This window comes from Syngnathus typhle, linkage group LG2 (assembly GCF_033458585.1).
Source record: "Syngnathus typhle isolate RoL2023-S1 ecotype Sweden linkage group LG2, RoL_Styp_1.0, whole genome shotgun sequence".
Taxonomy (NCBI): Eukaryota; Metazoa; Chordata; class Actinopteri; order Syngnathiformes; family Syngnathidae; genus Syngnathus; species Syngnathus typhle.
This window is the reverse complement of record NC_083739.1, coordinates 17,798,535-17,820,222: the sequence shown is the minus strand read 5'-3', so window position 1 is coordinate 17,820,222 and position 21,688 is coordinate 17,798,535. Positions and strand designations below refer to the sequence as shown.

The 21,688-nt window shown below is 40.1% G+C and overlaps 1 protein-coding gene across 1 annotated transcript in view; it reads right to left on the bottom strand.

The window, feature by feature from the left end:
• LOC133170643 (plexin-A1-like) overlaps positions 1 to 21,688 on the bottom strand; it is a 164,230-nt gene that overhangs the window by 126,534 nt on the left and 16,008 nt on the right. The window contains exon 2 of the mRNA XM_061303721.1: positions 7,738 to 9,029. Coding sequence (XP_061159705.1) covers positions 7,738 to 8,892 — 1,155 coding nt within the window. The 5' untranslated portion in view covers positions 8,893 to 9,029. The remainder of the gene's footprint in view (positions 1 to 7,737; positions 9,030 to 21,688) is intronic.

Here is a 21,688-nt window from a genome sequence, read left to right as displayed (position 1 = left end):
GCCATAATCCAATTACAACTACAACAGACCACTACGGGAGCTCACCCAAAAGTGTGAGGCTCAAATCTGCAATCACAGAAGAGTTTCCACAGACAATCTTAACACGCAGGTACATACAACTCTGCAGCTTGGTACATTTGCACCTATAACCACAAAATGTTTAATGAATGAAAGTCTATTTATTTCTTATATTGGGATCACACTTGATTAAGACGAAAAAGGATTAGCGGATTTATTATGTTTATAAAGGCAAATGCCTTATTTTTTTTAAATCACAAATGCATTTCCCTCAACACAGCAGAATGACAAGATAGTAGGGAAAAACGCCCCCTAGGGGCTGCAGGCAGTTTAAGTAGGGCCTTGTAGAACATCGTTTGGCCAATGCTGACCAGGGCTGATGGTACCGAGCGCTGATGACAACGCCTTGTCTGCACCAGTCTTAAAAGATGATTAAGTGTGATTCAATTACAGAATATCAAAAGCTTAATTTGTGAGTAATACATCAGAGCAGAGCATCTGTGCATCTCACCAATATAAGCTTATTTGCTACGTATTTCAATACACGGAATGTGATCGATTCAAGGACAGTTCGATTTTAAAATGGAATGACTCGATTCTGATCGATTCAATGGGATTAAATTCAATTTGATATGGTATGGCCGAGTTTGACATGGTATGATGCAAGAAGTACCAGTCATTTTACATACACATGAATGAACTTGCCAGTCCTTAAAAGGTGCCATTTCCTTGAATGATATAGGCTACATCTCTAATCTATTTTTCCAAAATCATGTTCTTGCGCTGTATGGTCTTTTAGTCACGGTAGTCCTCTACTTTGCTTTTAAATGTCTTAAGTCTTTCTGGTTTTTAAATATCTTATATTATTTTGCCTTTAAATGTTGTTTATGGCCTTTAATGTTGTTTATAAGCTTGTATATGAAATGCACTTTATACTGTTAGTTGTCAATAAATGTTTATACACTGTATTAGTCATCACACATTATTCAATAATTTAGAAAGTTTAGAAAAGGTCGTTATGTTTACAGAGTTACCAATCTCGAGAGAGAAATATTTTTCGTGTGTAATTAACTTTCTAAGTGCTGAAATACTCAAAATGCACAACAAGCTGAGATTTTTGTAAATCAACAGTGGCCATTAATCCATGCTGTCATGTGCTTGAGTTAACAAAAAAACAACAGTGTGCCAAACATTTGCTCCACAGGCGCTACTCATAAATGGTCCAATCGAGAATCACCAACAAATGGGGGCAATTTCACACAAAATACGCAAATCACAAGAGAAACCCATGCATGTCACAGCGGACATCATTAGAATGCCTCACATTGTGTAACATTTTGCAGTGTCATGCTGCGATATCCCTCAAGACAATGAAGAGAAAACAACATCTCATTAAAACATATAGAACCCTATAGAAATGTTTTGACAATTTACCTAACCCTACTCTGACGCAAGACAAATTATGGATTAGATTATATGGGACCAATGAAAATTAATTGGAATCTTGTCTGAAATCTTTATCTAAATGTGTGAAGTGCCACATGGGAAGCACAAAAAGGTGATTTCAAATCACTCACCCAACAAAGACTGCACGCTTTTTTGTCATTTCCGTTAAATTATAACAATACGTTTAAAAACTAGGTAAACGTTTATTTTCCCTCATTTTGTTTTTTATGTCTGCACTGCATTATTTCCATTCAGCATTTTTCCCCATCTTGCCCACGGACTACTGACTTCCGTCTGCTGATGATGGGAAAACAATGCCGACCGGAAAACATGTCACTTTCGAAGGTGTTCCACTGTTATGTTTAAATTTTTCACAAGTTGGACTGTAACTTAACTCATAAACACAATATCGCAGTGGGAGATATCAAAATTAAAATTAGCCCGCATGATGTAAACTCAGCCATTGGAGCCATGATATTCCCTACCCAGGAGGCCCAAAGCATGATGCAATGTGGGTGATCCATCCTTTGCGGCACAAGACAACTCTAATGAGACCGAAGATAAAGTAGGAACTACAGGGGAAGAACGAAGCATGAAACAGATGGAAACAAACACTGACGTGCACTCTTGTACACATAAACACTTGTCAGCTGCCAGGAAGGCGGCATATACAAAAAGGCCATTAAGATAGACGGTAATCTTGAACAACAGTAATCAACACTGATAAATATTAATAGAAGGAGTAGAAGAGAAGGAAACTAATCCAGAGCAAATAAGGAAGTAACCAATGATAGTTTGTTTTCTTGCTTGTCTTGCACATGGCCTCTTTAAAAGGCACACAAAATAGGAGGTACAGACAACCGTTAGCAAATACGTAGAAAAAAGATAGCATCGCCATTTCTGAATACGTCTCATTTGACATTCTGAGTGGGTTTGGCTGCAGCCGCGTCTGCCCGCTTAAAGAGCTGTAGAGCTGGATGGCGGCCCACAGCCGGAGAAGGTCACCCGGCACTTTAACTCCCAGCAGAGCAACACTGGCCTCTTTTCAATAACGAGGCAACACGAGGAGGCAAAAGGGACAGACCTGCCTTTTGAGCCACACCCATTAGGGCACCAACTTCACTGAAACTCTTAAGTTCAATGCCCTTACAACTGTAGTTAGTACATCATTCAGATCATTGTTGTTTGTATATCTTGACAAACAAGAGATACTTTCAAGAGTAATCGTAATTCATTGTGTCGAGTATTGGAAGAAGAAGAAGCTGGTTAAAATAAAATTCTCATAATTTTTCTGTATCAAATTTGGTACTTAGGGGGTAAGCTTGCATGTTTTTTGCAGCATGTTTTTAACAACTCAACATAGAGGAGTGCACATTCTTCTTTTCAAAATTTTATAACAAATTTTAAAAGATTTATGAAAACCTTTGTGAATTATTTTGATCATTAAAAGAAATCTCATAGCCAATTTCAATCAGTGGAGTTTGAAAGAGTATTTTGTAATATAGTATCTCGTGATTTTAAAAGAAAAGTCGAGATTTTCCAACAAATTTGTTTGGGTTGACTCGTTGACGTTGAGCACAATTTACTGAGCCGTTGTTACGCAAACGTTCCTATGGAACATAACTGACAAATGATTAATAAAGTGTAAGTAAAGTATCTATCACTTAACAATAATTATGTGACAATGTGGTGTAAATGACATCATATAAAAAAAAAAAGCACAAAAACAAATCAGCCTATTGTAAGCGAGAGTACCATACGGTAATTGATAACCACTAACACTGATTAAATTTGTGAGGTCACCAAAATGGAATGGATGCAATTAATTAAATGGACAACCCCCCCCCCCCCCCCCCCCCGGGTGTAATCAAGGTGTTACAGCTCACTAGAGAACATGTATGGGGAACTCATCACTAAAACAAAACAATAGATGAGCCGCTATTCAAAAACAAGTTCAGTGAACAGTCAGCAAGTAGTTCCAAGAGCAGGCTGCCCTTCAAAATGAAGATAATGCTACACTGAGAGGTTTCAATCTGAGAAGCGTAATACGAATGCATCACAAGCATCATTACTTCTCACAGCGTTGTGATGTGAATGGCTTTATTTGTCCTTGAAAAATGAAAGACACAACCCTATAGCTTTGTGAAATAGCCTTTACAAAAATACGTCCGTTGAGACCTCGGGAAAGGGCAACAGACAATGGGTTGTTTTGTGGGTTGGCTCCCCCTAGGTTGTGAAATGTAATTAGTTTTAAGGTTAAAAAACTTAAGTATGCGATAAACACAAACATTATTAAAGATCATACATGTTTGACTGTGTGTTCTGTACGGTTAAGTGTAGGTGGGACAACAATAGTAATGTAGAGTCTCTCCAGTCTCCAATTTTGTGTATATTTTTCTGTAGGGCTTCTAATTTATATCCAAAGTCCCTTAGTAGACTATCTTAATTTATTTTTTTATTGATTGGATGGTATAAAAAATATTGGGACTCTGGTGTGCCTGCCTGCCTATCAAGTGTGAAACTAGACCAAGTAGAATTAGAACCAATTAGAACCAATCACCAATTAGAACCAAATAAATCTTCTGTGAGCTATTTCCAAAAATATGACCAAGCCATTCTTAATTTTGCCAGACTGTGGGACAAAAACTGTTTTGAATTTGCTGAACTCACTTTTGTCTCCATCCAGTAAAATCTAAATCTACAAATCATACTGTTACTATATCATCATTTTATTTCTATTATTTTTCAAATGCATGTCCGCAACAGTACCCAATTTATGTACTGACACTAGATTCTGGAATTTCAGAGACAAATAAAGGGATAGCTGATATTGCCTTTTCAATTGTGACCATGCTTATTGCTTACTGCCTCAGTGTGAAAATGGCTCAAAGCACATGACCATGGCTCAAAGCACATGACCATGGAGCTGGAGCGGCTGCCAGCACCTGCTGCATCAGTGATTTGGACGGGCTTTCGATTTAAAAAAAAAAGAAGTTGGATAGTGAGCAGAAAAATGTAATTTACAATATGTGTCTATCAAGGACGTTTGACATATTGACATGTTCTTGGAGGCAGGTGTCAAACTCGAGGCTCAGGGGCCACATCTAGCCCACCACATAGTTTTATGTGGCCAGCAAAAGCAAATTGTGTGTGTCAACTTCCATGACTCACGTTAAACTCTTTCTCAAAATATTGAACTCTCATATGTAATAAACAACGATATTGTGACTTTGCAAAAACTTTTTCTTAGCCTTTTTAGAGTAACTTGTACAATAATCAAACAATTATTCTTGACTTCTGATTTCAAAACAACTAGGCCATCAATTTGTTGTGTAGATGTAATAATAGGATGAGATGATTAAACATTTATTTGGTTTCACCTTGATGAGGGCTCAATGAGGAAGGCCATAACTATTAAGTGGCCCATCACAAAACTATGTTTGACACCAAAGAGTGTCGAATTTCAATTTTAGGTTTGGATATCTGCTCAATAAATTGTTAAAATTACATTATATCTTTATTATTTTGTTGTTTTTGTTGTTTTTATTGTTGTTTTGCTTTGCTGAGGGACTATAAAACTTATTGAGAACACCAATACTCGTGCCAACAGATAAATGGTACTAATAAAATGAGTTGTGTAGAAAATGTCTTACAGTATGTATAATATTGATTGCATTTGATGGGGACCAGTTTGTGAAGAGGGAGGATTTTTATCTGACTGAGCACGACCTTGTCTCTTGAAAAAGGCCCGCTTGAAAGTTTCCACCTGGCATGACGACAGAGGCAACGAGCTGTCAGGCTAGCATCTCTCTTCAGGAATGTCTGAACATGCCTTTAAGATGATAAATTTGTCACAGCCGTGTCCCCGAGCGAGTGCGTCTGACATGACCTTGATCGATCGCAGGCAAAACGACAGATGGCCATAAAGGACAATCATGTAACTGTAAGCTTATTTGCATAATTGCAAGCATACAAGTACGCTTCAGACTACAAGGCCACATGGAGCTTGCACATCACCAATGAGCTCGTGACAGAGATGTAAAGCATTTATTGCCCTGTGTCAGCCATGACGCTCTTCAAATGTAAATGAAATTAGCAGGAATATTCTGACCACATAACACAAATGTGACCTGTTGGGTATAGTGGAAGATTTTGCAGCAAATAAAACAGAAATTAAGCACTATGGGATTGTTGCATTGTTATTTTATGTTTTTGTAAAGTGCTTTGTTACAGTCAAAGTTGGTGTGAAAGCACTGCATAAATAACGGTATGTTGTATTGTATGTATTAAAAAAATTACCTGCTCTCTTTGATGTGGCAATATTGATAGTTTAACAAACATGCCATTTTCGGGGTCTCATTTTTAGTGTACGAGGATTCCACCCAACACAAGCTATGTATATATTATGAATATATTATACCGTAGCTTGCAGTTGCAACATTACAAATATATTATGGCTGTAATGTGTTTTCTTTCTCAGAAACGCGTGACTATTTTACCTGCGTACAACAAAAAAGCAATTGGAAAACGACAAAGTTCAAAGTAATTGAACATTCAATGACATTCTTGTGTATGTGACGCTCTTTAGTGTTTTTCCTAGGATTCATGTAGTTGTTAGAGTAAGAAAAATCTACAGTAGCACTGGCACACCTCGCAGTAGAAGAGGGTGGGGTAAGCAGTGACTCATTTGCATGACAGGAGAGCCCCTCGAGAGACATCTGGGAACAGTTCTAATTCGTTTAAAGAAATGGCATAATATGAGTCCTTTCTGGTCTTTACATGCTCATGCACCTATTTAACATTCAATCCTTCACTCTGTTCTCCACGCACCATCTCAATAATAATTCAGCAGTTGTAGCCTCTTCCCCTTCGATATCCCTCTCTATCAACTTCTTTTCAGTCTCCATCAGTCTCTATCAACCCACTCCCCTCTTTCATTGCATCAGCTGTTCTCCCTGCATTGTGTTTTCAGATCACATTCGCACGCCGGCTTACGCACTAAGTCACTCTTTACCTCATCACTCAGCGGAAAGTCAAGACGAGGTCAGAACGAGTAGGTGATAAAACGAGGGGATGCGGTGGTAGCAGCACGACAAAGACAGGCACAAAAGGAGTAAAAGGCGCTATGAATGATGTTTAAGTTTGCTATATTAAAGATGGAGGAAGTCAAAGGATGAATTGGGGAGGTCAAAAACAGGCAAGTGTTGAATGAGACTGGTTAAATGAATGAAATCTTCATGCAAATAATGAGGCTGGATTGGAAGACACTAAAGAGAATGGGAGGGCAAAAAGAGCACAGGAGGAAAGATATGATGGGGACAGAGAGGTGGAGAATAGTTCAGAGATTTATAGCAGGCTGTTACGGAGAATCGACTGAATAACAGGAGGTGAAACCAGTTGAATTATTCATGAGGATACAGGGCACTCATAATGCTCATCTATGAGGAAAGGGCAAGACAAGACATTGTGGATTGTGTGGAATATTCCTAGTAGGGATTACAGCGGCCCAAATTTCTTCTCCATAATATACTCTATTACAACTATTATTATTTTTCATTTTTTTTGCAGGTCCCGTGCAAGTTACTGCATGAATTAGACAAGAGTCAGGGAGACTACAGACACTACTGAAAAACATTCAAAATATACGTATATATGAAATGATCCCTAATAGCATATTTGTTGCATATGACACTGTATTGCATGTTTACTTCTATATATTTGAAGCATACAATTATGGGGAATGTAAGGCATTTGTTGGCTTGTGGTTGAACTATTAAACAGAATTGTGGCTATGGTTGTTAAATTAGACCACTGGAATGGAACAGTGGTCAAATTTCACAATCATAGCCACAATTCCATTTGATAGTTCAATCCAGACGTAAAAGTACAACTTATTTTTGTTGAGTCGGACTTGGCTTTCTGGTTCTGGATAAATTGTAAACAAAGTAGCACTGAAAGTGTTGACATCAGTTATTTTAGAGAAGCTTAAAGATAGCAACTAGTACTTGGAAAAACATTGGTGAAAGACAAAGGGATCTAGGTGGTATACTTTCTATACCCACTTTACTTTATAGTAAGTTTCCCATGATTTGTCGTCCACTTAAGATGCCCAATTTTATTTCAAACACTATGCTTGGATATGTGACCACTTCAACGGTGTTGTAGAACCTCCATTAAGCTGATACGGGAACTAAGAAGCAGCTTGATCAAACAGACACATGTGGACACAGCTGCAAACAGGCAGCGCTGAAACAGTCAGGATCACACACTTACCGAGTTGATGCAGGACAGCTCCTTGTTGAGCAACCAGGGCAGGGAGAGTATGCCCACTCCACTGTAGCACGACTGAATCCTTAGTTTAATCTTCTCCTTTATCTGTCTCATTGTGAAGAGACACAAAGCCGTCTCCTTGGGTGGCTTGGCTCTGTTCTTTTGGCCCTGGGCAAATACAGCAAAAAGAACCTCCTCGTGCTCTTGAATACCAAGTGATTGAGCCAAACGGGACCCCGGTCGAGCCAAATAAGCGTCCTGGATCAAGCGATATTCCACGCCATTCTTGGTGCAGCCAATAGGGAACTCAATGTAGGAGTAGAACTTGGGATCGTCCACGCAAAGCCGTACGATCTTGGAGGTGAAAAACTGCTCGCTGCCGGCATCGGGCGAAGTGAGTTTTGTGTCCAGCTGTAAAGTGAAATAATAGACAAACTGCTCACTGTTGAAGCCATAGATGTAGTAGATGTCAAATGCCGGGAATTTGGAGAGTGTGTCCGATGGAATCTTCAGCTGTGACGATACAAACTCATCCTGGTAGACAAAGCTGAACATGTCCGCATTCTCCTCGTTGGACATTAATTTTCGGCTGGACAGTGTTGGAAAGTACTCTGACTTGCCATCAATGGGAGTCCCAATGAAAAGTTTCCCACCCCCGCCAAAAGCATCTGGGGAGATCACTACCCCGGACATTGTGCTTGCCTCAGCAACACTGGATAGATAATGCTCCTTTCGGTGATGGGGCTCGCCCAGTTTGAACAAATCATCCAGACGGAGGAACTGGCAAATTCCCTGCGAAGTACTCCCGCAGGCAATTAGGCGGTTGTGGGCATCATCAAGCAGCAGAAGTTTATTGATATTGGGAGTTTGCACGAGCTCATGAGGGCACGACTGGACACCTGGCGGAGGGTAACAGCGAGGATTGTCCGTCACTGGGCCGGTCACGTGGCTCCGTAGCTTGGTGAGGTTGCTCGACAGCTTGTAGATCCAGTTGACTGCGCCCAGGTAAATCTCGCCTGATTTATTATTAACCACCAAATGTGTAAGCCCACCTTCTGGTGGGGAGAAAGATTGGAGAAGCGATAAGGGCGAAGAGGAGGAGCTCATGGACAAGGCGAGGAGCATGAGGGAAATGGGGAAGATGAGAGGTGAGGGCATGACTGTAATGGGAAAGGAGGCCTTGAGTCTCCTCGTGCCTCTTCCAGGCGTTATAGAACCGGAGGTGGCTGCTCTTCTTATATGGGTCGCTTTTTACAACTTCATGGCCTGTTCTTTGACTTCAACCGCCTCGAGGTCTGTGAAAAAGAAAGAAACACCACTATTATCAAAAATATCATGAGATGCACTTTTCACACACTTTTCTTGGTAAACGGATACATTTCTTGGGTTAAAGAAGAGAACATAATGAATTGTGATTGATGAATTCCAGTTGCCACTCAAAGTAACCATACTTTTCACCAACAATCCATACCATATTATAACCCAGTTTTTATGTTTCTTTCATTTGAGTAGCAACCAAATTATAATGAAATTATTTGAGCGAATGGGATGTCACCATAAACATTTCCGCCCGTTGATAGACTGACAGAGCATAGTTATCTCATTTGGCACGGAGGATTTCATTCTTGCCGGGAATGGATACTCAATTGTTCCGCTAACACAGATATCATCTCCAAAACAGCCAAGAAATCTTCAAACTATCCTTTATAAAAATGTGTCTCCTCCTCTCTACATTAAAGAAACACTATTACACTCTCTCCATAACCATCTGATATAAGCTTTCTGACCACCAAGAACTAAAAAAGGACTTTGACGAATCATTATCGGATCTCCAGGGGGAAAACACTTGTATTAATAAACTAACTTATCTGACTCCACCCACCCAGATCAGCATAGCTTTCAACTGCTCCATATACAGATCTCCCTCCACCTCAACAACCTGCTTTGTCTCCACCGCAATAGGTCAAGAAACTTTTCATCCCCTTCACTTAAATCAACTGAAATTCTGCATATTCACAGGCTGTCTAAATGTTTAGGCTGTTGCTCAATATTGTACTCTGTGATTAGTTGTGTGTGTATATAAAATGAATTAATGTGTGCAGAGGCATACAGATAAGAAAATGCAGCAGAATGTAAAGAACAAACAGCACGCTTATTTCGATTATACCAGGAAGGTGACAAACAAAAAATGTTTTTACTACTATCCATTGATTACACTGTTAGGTCGCTATGATGTTAAACTAATTAAATAGCTATAATGCTAGCAAATCAAATTTTACTATTCCAAACTGTTGCACACTAATCTTTATAGATTTGTAACACATGATGGAAACCTGGCTGAAAATCATTTCAAACCTGCTAGCCAAAATGAATTTCATAAAGTGCACTAATGTCTCTTCTCTCACTCGGTGCTTCCCATTCTCTAATTCAACACATTCCTTTCTCTCGCTTCCCTTCAGACACTTCACTCTGTCAATAGTGTCTTTCATCCCGGGCCCAGCCGTGATTACAGTGGTCCAGATCACCGCGCTGTTGCCAACCCTATCAGGACAATACAGACCCTGTTTAGAGTCCCTGGCAAACACACAGACAAAATGCGAGCAGACAACACATACTGTAAGTATGTGGTCGGGAGCGTCTTTTCACAATCACGCGCACCCATCCCACTGACTTCACAATCCTCTGACACGAACTAAGTCAATCATATGCACATGTGACATTACGACACGGCCCACATACGCGCAGACACACTCACGCGTGCACACACACGCGCACTCACTCATGCGTCATTATTGCCCACAAGTCCCCTGCACGTTCACAAAACTAAAAACAAATAGCAGGTTTAAGAATTATTTGACAGGATACCTATTTTCATCATCTTGTCCTCAACAAATTCTATAAATAAATGAAAACGGAGCACACGTACAGGAAAAGATGTGAGTAAAACGTTTGACAAAAGTGGGACAAGAAGATGAAGAGAAAACTGAAATGTCTATGAAGTAGAACAAAAGAAGTTTTTAATTTAAAAGTTGTTTAATGACCAAATTAGACCGAGGTTTTACAGAGTTTACAGATGTAGTTACTATATGAACACTGCTGCAGAGAAAATGGGACAAGATTTCCAGATAAAAATAAAGAAAAAACTTTTAGATAAGTGACAGCAATTGCATGTCTTCATTTGTGTCAATAATAAAGAATATTTCTTAATAGTGTGTTGTATGTGATTTAAGAAGATACATTATACACTGATTGCAAAACTTGCATTTGCTCTTTAGCTTAGTTTAAATCAGTTCAGCGTCATTTCAGCACTAGCTTTGAAATGAAATAGCAGTATGGCCATGTGATAAGCAGAATAAAATACCTGCGGTAGCCATGGTAACCCCCGGTCATTGACTTCATAAATGAGAATATTTGTGGATTTCCCTCATGTTTGTTAGCCATAGCATTTATCTTACAATTTCAACAATATTTTGCAGAGCTATATGACATTTCAAGTGAGAGAATTATTGCCATGCACAGGCGTTCTGAGTTTGACTCAGTTTTAGAGTTTTTCTTGAACCTGAAGCTAACATTTCTTAAAGTCATTATTACCGTATTTTTCGCACTATTAGGTGCACCTAGAAACTTACATTTTACTAAAAAACACAGTGCGCCTTATAATGCAGAGCGCCTTATATATGGATCAATTGATGAATTTGTTGATCCATACTGGTTGTACACAGTGCTCTGCCAAAATGTTTCAGTACGTTTTAGTACGACTAGTAAATTACAAGGTCGCATCGCTTCCCAACATTACAGCAACTGTAGTCAGGGGGCGTCACCGAATAGCTGTTGTACCCGCGAGGCCATTTCATTTCAAAATAGGCTGCTCCGTTAATGTTTCGAGTAAATCTACGGATCGATATGGAAGGGAAACATAGGTAAGCAGTACCAATGTGTTAGATCAATTTTAGTCAGTTCCGATCATTTTATAGGAGATCGTTTGAGAAACGCGATTGTTTACACTTTGCTGAGGCTCATGGGAGATTGCGAGCTGAGGCTTATGGGAAATTGCGGATGGCTAATGCTATAACGATAGCTGCTATACGCGCGAGGCTATTTCATGTCAAAATAGACTGCTCTGTTAATGTTTCGAGTAAGTCTACGGATCGATATGGAAGGGAAACATAGGTAAGTAGTACCAATGCGTTAGACCAAACTTTAGTCAGTTCCGATCATTTTACAGGAGATCGTTTGAGAAACGCGATTGTTTACAGAGAGCTCGTTGGTTATTGGCTAGTGGATGCATACCGCAACCCTAGTCAACCTCAGTTTGTTGCAGTATAGCTTCTATTTTATGCGCCTTATAATCCGGTGCGCTTTATAATCCGGTGCGCCTTATATATGGACAAAGTTTTAAAATGGGCCGTTCATTGAGGGTGCGCTTTATAATCCGGTGCGCCTAATAGTGCGGAAAATACGGTAATCAAATTTTAAATGACGTGATCTCCACCTTGAAATATTGTTTCTGCGCATGCGAGGACATGCCGCAACTCATCTGACACATTCAATAAAGCTGCGGAACACTTGAAGTCTGTTCAATGTTGATTAATAGCTGCCAGCGAGTGTCTGACCTTAGCCAAACACTTAAACTAATTTATACAAAGCACTTCTTGAGCATGAAGCCAACATCCATTACCTTCGAAAATCATAGCGAACATGTGAGTGGACATCCTGCCTCTATCTAATCTTGTTTACTAGGAGTTGTGCATCTCTCCACATTAGATGATTCAATATGATTCTCGATACATGGGGTACTACATAATCCAAGGATAGAAAGATTTTAAAATGGAACCATTTGATTCGGTTTGATTCAGTGGGATTAAGATTGGATTCAATATGGTACGGCTGTAGCTTTTGTCATGGTTATTAATATGCAGCAATATGTAAATGGTCTCGAAATCCAGTCTGTCCAAGTTTAGTTCAAGGAAACTACAAATTATCAACGTGAAACAGATTTATATCTGGAACGCAATTCTCGTAAATTATGATTTGATACGCATCTCAATACACGGGGTGCCTAACTTGTCTCCAGTGTGGTTCTTGCAAAATAAATTGGAGTGAGCACCACCCTAACACACGGGGTGCGATACAATTCAAGGAGGTGAATCATAAATGTTACAATTTGGCTCAAAATAAATTTTTGTTACACACCATCTTGTTTACTATACTGTGCGCATCTCAATATCAGTCCATGCATTGATATTGATCAACACAAAGCAGAATTTTTAAAGTAACATTATCACATGATGCATAAAAGCTTACATTGCAAACATTTCCACTTTGTCTTGACAAATTGAACTGTAAAAACATCGAAACAAGACCAAATAAAGTATGTTATGCATTGCAATTTTTTTTCTGATGTTGTGGCTTAAATATGAAATTCCTACACGGATTGAACCGTATTTACCTCTTAGCAACTGCTCTGTCATGGGTCATTCGGAATGTGAATCACGTGAAGTTACCCTTAAGCTTGCAACACATGATCAGCAGCATAAGAAATAGTTGACACAAGTGGGACTCAATGCTTGCTTGGTGCGCTTGTTCTGAAACGTGCTGCTCTGCTCATTTTATGCATTTTGGGGCACTTGCAAAGGTTTATCACTTTAAAAAAAAATGTACATGCACTGCCACTCAATATCTGAGTCTGATCTGTTTTATTTAACATCATGCACCGTGTAACAGATGGAGTTAAAGTCACAGCACAGGTCAGGAGAGGATTGCAAAGAGGCACTGGAAGCGTACAGACTCTTGAACGTGAGGAGATTTTGATTTGGAATCCATTTTTGAAAAGACATTTTGACTAGCTGCTAATACGGCTAGATGGAGTCCACTCACACCCTCCACTTCTGGTTCTCTGGATGAGAGACGGAATGGATGGGGAATTTGTTGAATAGCTCCATAGTCACACAAGCTGCCAGCAAAAACATCATTTGAACATTTGTCCAACATGATTAGACGTACTGATACATCCATCTAGCCATTCAGCCATTTTCTGTACCACTTGTACTGTTCAGCGCCACATGGGAGGTGAAGCCTTACCTCGCTGACTGTGGGGAAAAATGTGGACGACACATTAGACAGGTTGCAGTCGATCACAAGGAACATATAGAGACAGACAACCATTAACACTCACATCCGTGCTATCACTGAATGAGAACTGAATCATGCTGCCTGAGTGGAAGTCAGATGAATGAACCACCACTCCACCAGTGACCATAAGCTGCTATTTTTCTGGACATAGACAACTTTAACCGATGTCCTTCATATTTAACGCTGTCTTATGATGAAATAATGTTGGATTGCCTGTCATGAACGCATACACAGGACAAAATGAAGGGCCTCAGTTCCTACTGCACACTTTACCGTAATATTTTATGTCGTTCTATGTATGTTCAATAAATAAAAATAATTTGATGAACAAGTGTGTTCTCCTGAGAATTTAGGCATTGTCTGTCTGTATAGCTATCCGTTTTCTTGACTGTTTATAATGTTGAGAGTCATGGAGAGGGTTGATGAAGTCCCAGCTTACTTACGTTAACTTGCACAAGTCGACTTGTCGGCAGTGAGTCACAAAGGTATTGGGGTCTTGACCACGAATCAAGCCTACACTAGCTACATTGGCTATAAACGCAAAATCAGCCATGTGACTGATTACACGAATAATGGTCCTGTCGGGAGAAATTGTTGCATCTCCCAAACAACTACTTTACAGGGGTGGATGGACATGGGTGGAGTTAGAGTGCAGGTAGAAACGGGTGTTTGCACCATGGTGGGAGTGAACACAGTCGACTTGCTTCCAGGTCAGTGGAAGCGGATCCTCAATCAGAGGGTTTTGCCGAATACTATTGTCATATTTGTGAATCAAATGAAATTCAATGACATCCACCACACATGTCAGAAGATGTCTGCATCTCAATAAAATCCACCAAAATTATGCTACAATGCTTTAGCTGGTGTCAGTAATAGAAAACACCCTCTGCCCACAAAAATGCTTACTCTGGCATGGGGACAAATTCTCAAATATGCTAAAGGAAACTTGCACCTGTCCAAAAATCAAAATGCAGCAGCTTTTAAAGCCAGAGTGCACTGCACTGCCTACAAAAATTTAGTTGATTATTGAAAGCAGGAAGGATAATGGACAAGGTGAGAAAGTAAATTTAAATAGTCTTTATCAGAAATAATGCTATGCATCTTCTTTGCAATAGTCCTTTCTTTGTTTCAGCAGCAATGACTACAGCCGTTTTGTGGTCTTGTGAAGTGAAAATGTCTCTGTGGCTGATGAAATTATGTTGACTCAAAACTGATGAAATTATGTTGTCATAATTTCATCACTTAGAAAGAAAGCTTAATAAACTGCAATGGCACTGAGGAGAATGCAGACCTTTTCCATTGGAAAAACATCCTAAATTGGATCAGCGCATTCTAGAGGTGGGTCTACCTCTTAAAAGTGAATTAATCATCCCTGTGTCGTACCAAAATTGTACAGCAAATTCTATCAGTACATTCACAACTTTTTACTTCACCTCCATGCTACAGACAAAGTAATCATACGATACTCGCAATAATAACTCCTCCATTGTCCAATGTAATAAAGGGAATGTGGTATGGAGTGTTTGAGTTGGCGTGGGCTTCTGTACCACGCGGCTGCAACATAGTGGTGCCTTTACGGTCATATTCCACCATATGAATACACCAGCAGTTTAACATTCAACCCACAAACACACAGATTTAAACTTTTTACATTTACTGCACACTCGCCCACACTTTTATTGCAACTCATTGTATTGGCTAAAGAGGAGAAGTGATGACAGCGCAGCTGTCAAAACAGGGCTTTCAAACTTGTTTTCATCGGCTATATCGGAGTTACGGCGGCCCTCAGACGACCTGTTGTAACAGTAAAAATGTAAAATTGCTTGCGGTGTAAGAGGACCCCAAAAATCAGTGCAGAAATGGAACAAAATCCAAACAAAAATCTCATTTTCTATGCACCCATTTCAGTATGTTCACTTGCCAGAAGCAAAGCTGCTCTGACTTTGTCTACAATGCTAGTTTTGTTGGCCTTGCATTTGATAAATATCATTTTTATGATTTCTACTTGTACTTTTTTAACAGAAGTCAAAGGAAAATGTCCCAAGCATTTGCTAGCCATGTATCATTACATGACATTGTGGCCTTCAGGTGGACACCTGCTCTTTAGACCTTCATATTAGATCCTGTATTCTCTAGTTAGATGACATACCTACACAGTAGTAATAACGTTTCCAGACCAATAATGTTCACGCACGCCCACGAGGATAGGTGAACTCATCATTAACTCACAGAGAGCTGTGTAGTTGAGTCCTAATCATTTGTAATCTGAGCGAGTCTCCCCAACAATATACTCATTCCGTCTCAGAGACCTCCATCAGGAAAGGGATTTAAGGATTTAATAGATACAGTTCAATCCTGACAGCAATTATATGTGTAAGAGCTCTTAACATGTAAGCCAGACTTTTATTAAAAACTCATTTCCGTGGCCATTGTGAGCATAGGTCAGCCAACACTTGGTGGCAGGCTTGTTTCAATCAGAAAAGGATTTATTTGACACTTCAGAGTAGACAGCTTGCTCAAAGGGAGGGACAAGTGTCAATAAATAATCTCTGTATGTGAGTATGATGTATTGTATTTGAAGTTTTCAGGATTTTGTCATTTTATATTCATACCGATCAAGAACTGCTCCAATTGATATTGTTGTGTCGAGGTTTGGAATTATAAAGGAGAAGATAAAGGGTTAAGTATGTTTCAGCAACCTAAACACGTAAAATGTGCTTCTCAATAAACACTGGAAGAAAACAATGCGTTAAGCTTTGACATGAATGATTTTGACATGTCCTTGTTTGTCAGGTCCTTTGCAGCTTTCTTATATGATTTTTAGCTCACTTTAGTGAAAAATGTGGCCAGGGAATGAATCACTCTGGAATAAACTGCTTACAGTCATTACAGCAGTGCTAAAACAACGTGTCTAATAACTGCCTCAGACCTTAAATTCACGAGTGGTGTTGAGTGGCTGATGGTGTTGTTTGCGTCCTTTATCTAAATGTCAATAGCAACTTTTGTCCACGTTAGTGCTTCCTCCCCTTTGTTAGGATAAACATTTGTGGTACTAGAGAGTGCTTCCTAGCCACTTGATATTTGGGCTTGCACATTTCGTTCAGGTAAGCTTCAAATTCTGAAACCAAGTACACCTTTGTCATTGTTCTAAAAGTAAATTAAACATTGAAGCTGTCCTGGGGCAGACCAAGATATATTTTGTTGTTATTGTTGCTTTTTAGACACATTGCACATGTAAAACTGACACTACTGTATATTAAATATGTGCTGACAAATCATCAACACAGCAATAGCTCCCATGAGGAGTGTCGAAATGAGTGTGGATACGTGTGTGTGTGTGCGTGTGCGTGTGCGTGTAGAGTCTCCAAAGCAGGGACCCTGGAGCTAAAGCCATTTAGCGGGGCTTTAAGTGCTTGAATAGGCCAAAACCACACTTCTTTATCAGGGAATTTGGCGTAGATAATCGAAGCTGGCTGCTAACCACAGAACAGCAATTTCGCAGTTTAAGAAAATGAGAGGGAGGGAACAATGAAGGATGTACTAGGAGGGGGCATTGGGGGATGATGATGTGGGGGAAAAAATGGCAGTCCATTATTCTAAATCTGCATTAAACTCCACAGTGTTTTTGTTTGTATGTTTGTAAATGCAGAAAAATAATAACAATACCAGAACACACAATGACAAAATTGATGAATAAAATTCCAAAACGGCGTGAAAATCAAGGGCCACCTATTTGGAGGCTTTAGCGATCCATCCCATCCATCTTTATAGTGGAGTTGCATTAGATGCCTGTTTTATTGTGGCGGCGGCGATGCTGGCTGTAAAGTGAGCTGTCAGTACAAATGTTCAGCCACCATTAGGAAGGCGAAGACGTAAACACACTAATTTGACAACGGCTGATCTGCGAGACATTGGAGCCAAGCCGCCTTTAACGACCAATATCCTTCTCATTTTACGACATCAGATTAAATCACGTGAGCCGGATGAGGACAAGCTATATTGCGACATAAATAGCAATAAAAATCTTGCAGATAAAATGGATGATGTACTGATATGTACACAATACAAGTAGCAGAACTTTTTTTAGTGATCACATCTACAGGAGACTTATTGTTGCTGCTGTGATAAAGCCTTTAATAAAACAAGAAGCTATTCTTGACCCCATTTTGACCTCAGAGCTCCTTCAGCCATCTTGCCACACACATGAAAATTCTCTATTTATTTGCAAGTTTTTCGTGAGTTTATAGCTTTGTGTCGTGAGCTAAAATTTGACTTACAAGCAAGCTCCGAATATGCCAAAGAAAAAAAAAACGGGAAGCGGCCCACGCACCAATGCACTTTTAGCTGTTTATAATGGGACAGTCAAACACAAATACAAAATGACGAGAGAAACATGGAGCGATTCCATCACTGTATTTGTATATAAAGCATCAGATTATTGATGCAATAATTTGTAACAATAAAATACTAGGGGGCTATAATTAGCAGCTCTCATCACGAGTACCCTACGTTAACCCAAAACAACAAGCACAGGTTGACATGACCGCAACAAGTCAACGGTTATTCAAACCAGATTGTTAAATTGTTTGTCAATGAGGAGCAAGCGGTTCACATGCCTCCAGTGTGGCAGACGTTGAACTGCAGTTTAGGTATTTATGTACCTTTGCAGTGCTTTATGTTGCTATTTATTTCTAATCTCTCTTCAAAGCCTGTATGTCAGAGCGCTTTCTTTGCATATCCTGCCTTCATCTTGTTATAAGATCAAATGCTGCAAAGCACATGCAGAGCAATAACGTCAACACACACACACACACACGTACACAGGAGATAATGCAACTGCTCTTTCAGCGGCCTTAACACAGATGCCAAGCCATATTACACTTGATTAAACAGTGTCGCTCCAATCGGGCCCTCGCACACCTACACATGCACACAAATACATATGCATACCTTAAGGCAAGATGGGGCATATGCAACACACTCACCCTCACAAATTTGGTAAAATGTGTCTTCATGTGCATCACAGGGAGGGACAGTGTTGGCGTATGTGCGTGCGAGTGTGTTTATGCCCGTGCACGCTCATGTGCCACAATGTCTCCGGGTTTGAATGCATGTGTCATCTATTCGTATGTCATAGCTACTCTGATGTGACCTTTAAACACAGATATTTTCTTCCCGGCCTGCAAGCAACACTGCTAACACAATTACACTGGGCTAATGAACAGAGGACCCTGACACACACACAGGAAAACACACACACACACACACTTTCCTTCATGCATATCAATCTCTTTGCAAAGGCTACATTTGCATCTTTAATATAAATGAAAGTGCTTATTAAAGTTCATGCCGATGTTAAGATCAGATTGACTAAATCCAAAGTGTTTAACCTATCACACCTCTCCTTGGCTGCTTTTAAAACCAACCACCTTTGCTTTTCCTGGATCTGCGCATAAGGATTCCTACTAATATGTGTCATGAAATAAAAGCTGAACTGTTGGTATCTCCTCACAGAATTTATTTCTTATACATAGTTCCAAAAAAATCCCTGTGGACAAAGAATTATCTGGTTAACTAACAATGACTGCTTTGTATGTATCTGTGGTAAAAAAAAAATAAAAGGCCTTTTGATGACTTGGCAGTACATTTAAAAAAAAATAAAATAATGTCATTCATCATAATGCAAGCCGGTTTGTAATGTTTCTGAAGAGGTTGTCTCTCACCAATAACCTCTCCTCTAGACATTACAGACACTTAGAATTGCTACATGATACTAAATGAACAACATGCTTTGGTTATATGGTGTAACTCCACAGCTAATAAAAGCTGGACCCAATGTGAAAACAAGGTTGGTCACAGAGGAACAGGGAAGATTGTTATGGCCCTACCATTTGCAGTTGGATGGGATGATGCAGCTTGCTGACTCTGGTTGTGATTAACAAGCGTTAGCACTGACAGCATACAAGGCCCCAGCCTTGGAGGGTGGTGGGCGGGGGAAGAAGGTCTAACCCGCCTCTTATGTGTGCAGGCGGCCTGCAGTTGAACCTAACTTCTGACCTCCCTGTAGGCCAGCAAAAATGCAAAGACAATTTCCCTCTGAGGAATGGCAAACTATTACAAGAGTGTCACCACAGTGTAATCAGCAAATGAGAAATTTCTTTGACTGTTTCCTGCCGTGTGTGCCAACATGTGTACCGCTTGCGTTAAACTGATGACCAGGGGTGGTGTTTGGTGTCTGTTTCTAGTACCAGAGCTGAATTTTATTTTTAATGGAAATTAAACTTGTATTAATAATGTACTTTGTTTTACGACAATCTATTAAAATTCCACATCATTGATTGATGGCTGTCATCCACCACTGTAATGTGATGTGTTATGTGTGATGAAAAATCCTTGTAAGATGGACATTCAAGGTGAGGTTAGGAATAAAGATAGCAGAGAGGGGGTAGAGGGAATAAATCTTGACAAGTTCAACTTTGGTCCACAAATGCAGCACATTCTTATCCCTGTACCTTTATCCTTGTAAAAACATTGCTTTCTTTAGTGATCTTTCCCTTCTCTGAGTTGCCTTTCCTAACACATACATTCATAGATATGTCAACTAAGGTAAAAGTAAACTAAAAGTGTGACTTTCATTTCTGAAGCCCATCAATGTTTAATAATAAGAAGAGAAGACAATTATTACAGTAGATTATGAAACAGTTCCTTCTGTTATGTTACTTATTGAATTTATTCCTCTCATCTTTTTTATGTAACAGATATTCATTCACTGCTGTTGTAAACCTTGAGGCAAATGCTTGCAAGCAATAATTCAGCTGAGTGGGGGCAGGAACGTGGTCCAGAATTTGGCAGGCCATAAGAGTTTCTGAAATTATGACCTCAGTGATTTAGCTGTCCCGGTAAATATAGGAGATCTCTCAGAAATGTTAATCATTTTGGACACAAAAGCATTTGGACATCTGGTCATTCCGGCTTGGGGAAGTGGAAAGAAAAGTCAAACTTCACCTTTCGACTCTTTTCTAAGAAGACTCACCAACAGTTTAGAGTGTGTCTGTACAAATTTTGACAATACAGTCAGTCGGCATAATATTTGTTGACATGTGATTGATCCGATTTAGGTCGGGGCTCACAAGTGCTTCCACACCAAACTCTCCCAAGCACACCTTTATCATCATCATCATCATCGGTTTAAAGTCCGCTTTCCAGGCGCCGCTGGGTTGGACTGGGTTCTCGATATGGCCTTCTTCCACCGGGAACGGTCCATGGCCATCTCGTGGTTGATGCCGAGTGCCTCCATGTCGGCTGCCACGGTCACCTGCCAGGTCTTTTTAGGTCGGCCACTGGGTCTTGTTCCCTCTACGTTATACGACATAACTTTCTTCACCCAGTCGTTCTCGTCCTTCCTCACTACATGTCCGTACCATCGCAGTCTGCCTCTCCTCACCACATCCACTATGGCCTCCACTCCCATCTTCTGTCTCAGCTCTGCACTGCTCTTTTCTTCCCTCATTGAAACACCACACATCCATCTGATCATTCTCATTTCTGCTCTGTTTAGTTTGTCTTCGTGTTCTGTTTTCAGGGCCCATGCCTCACTTCCGTACGTCATACTACCTCTAACACAGGCTGAGTACACTTGGCCTCTCATCTTCAGGGATGGGGCCTTAGATGTTAAAAAGGGCATGAGTTCCCTGAATTTCTTCCACCCGCTTCTCACCCTTGTGGTCACTGCTAGGTCCACCCCCCCATCAGCGTTAATCATGTCTCCAAGATAGCAGAAGCTGCCCACCACCTCGTACATCTCCCCATCTACCACGAGCCC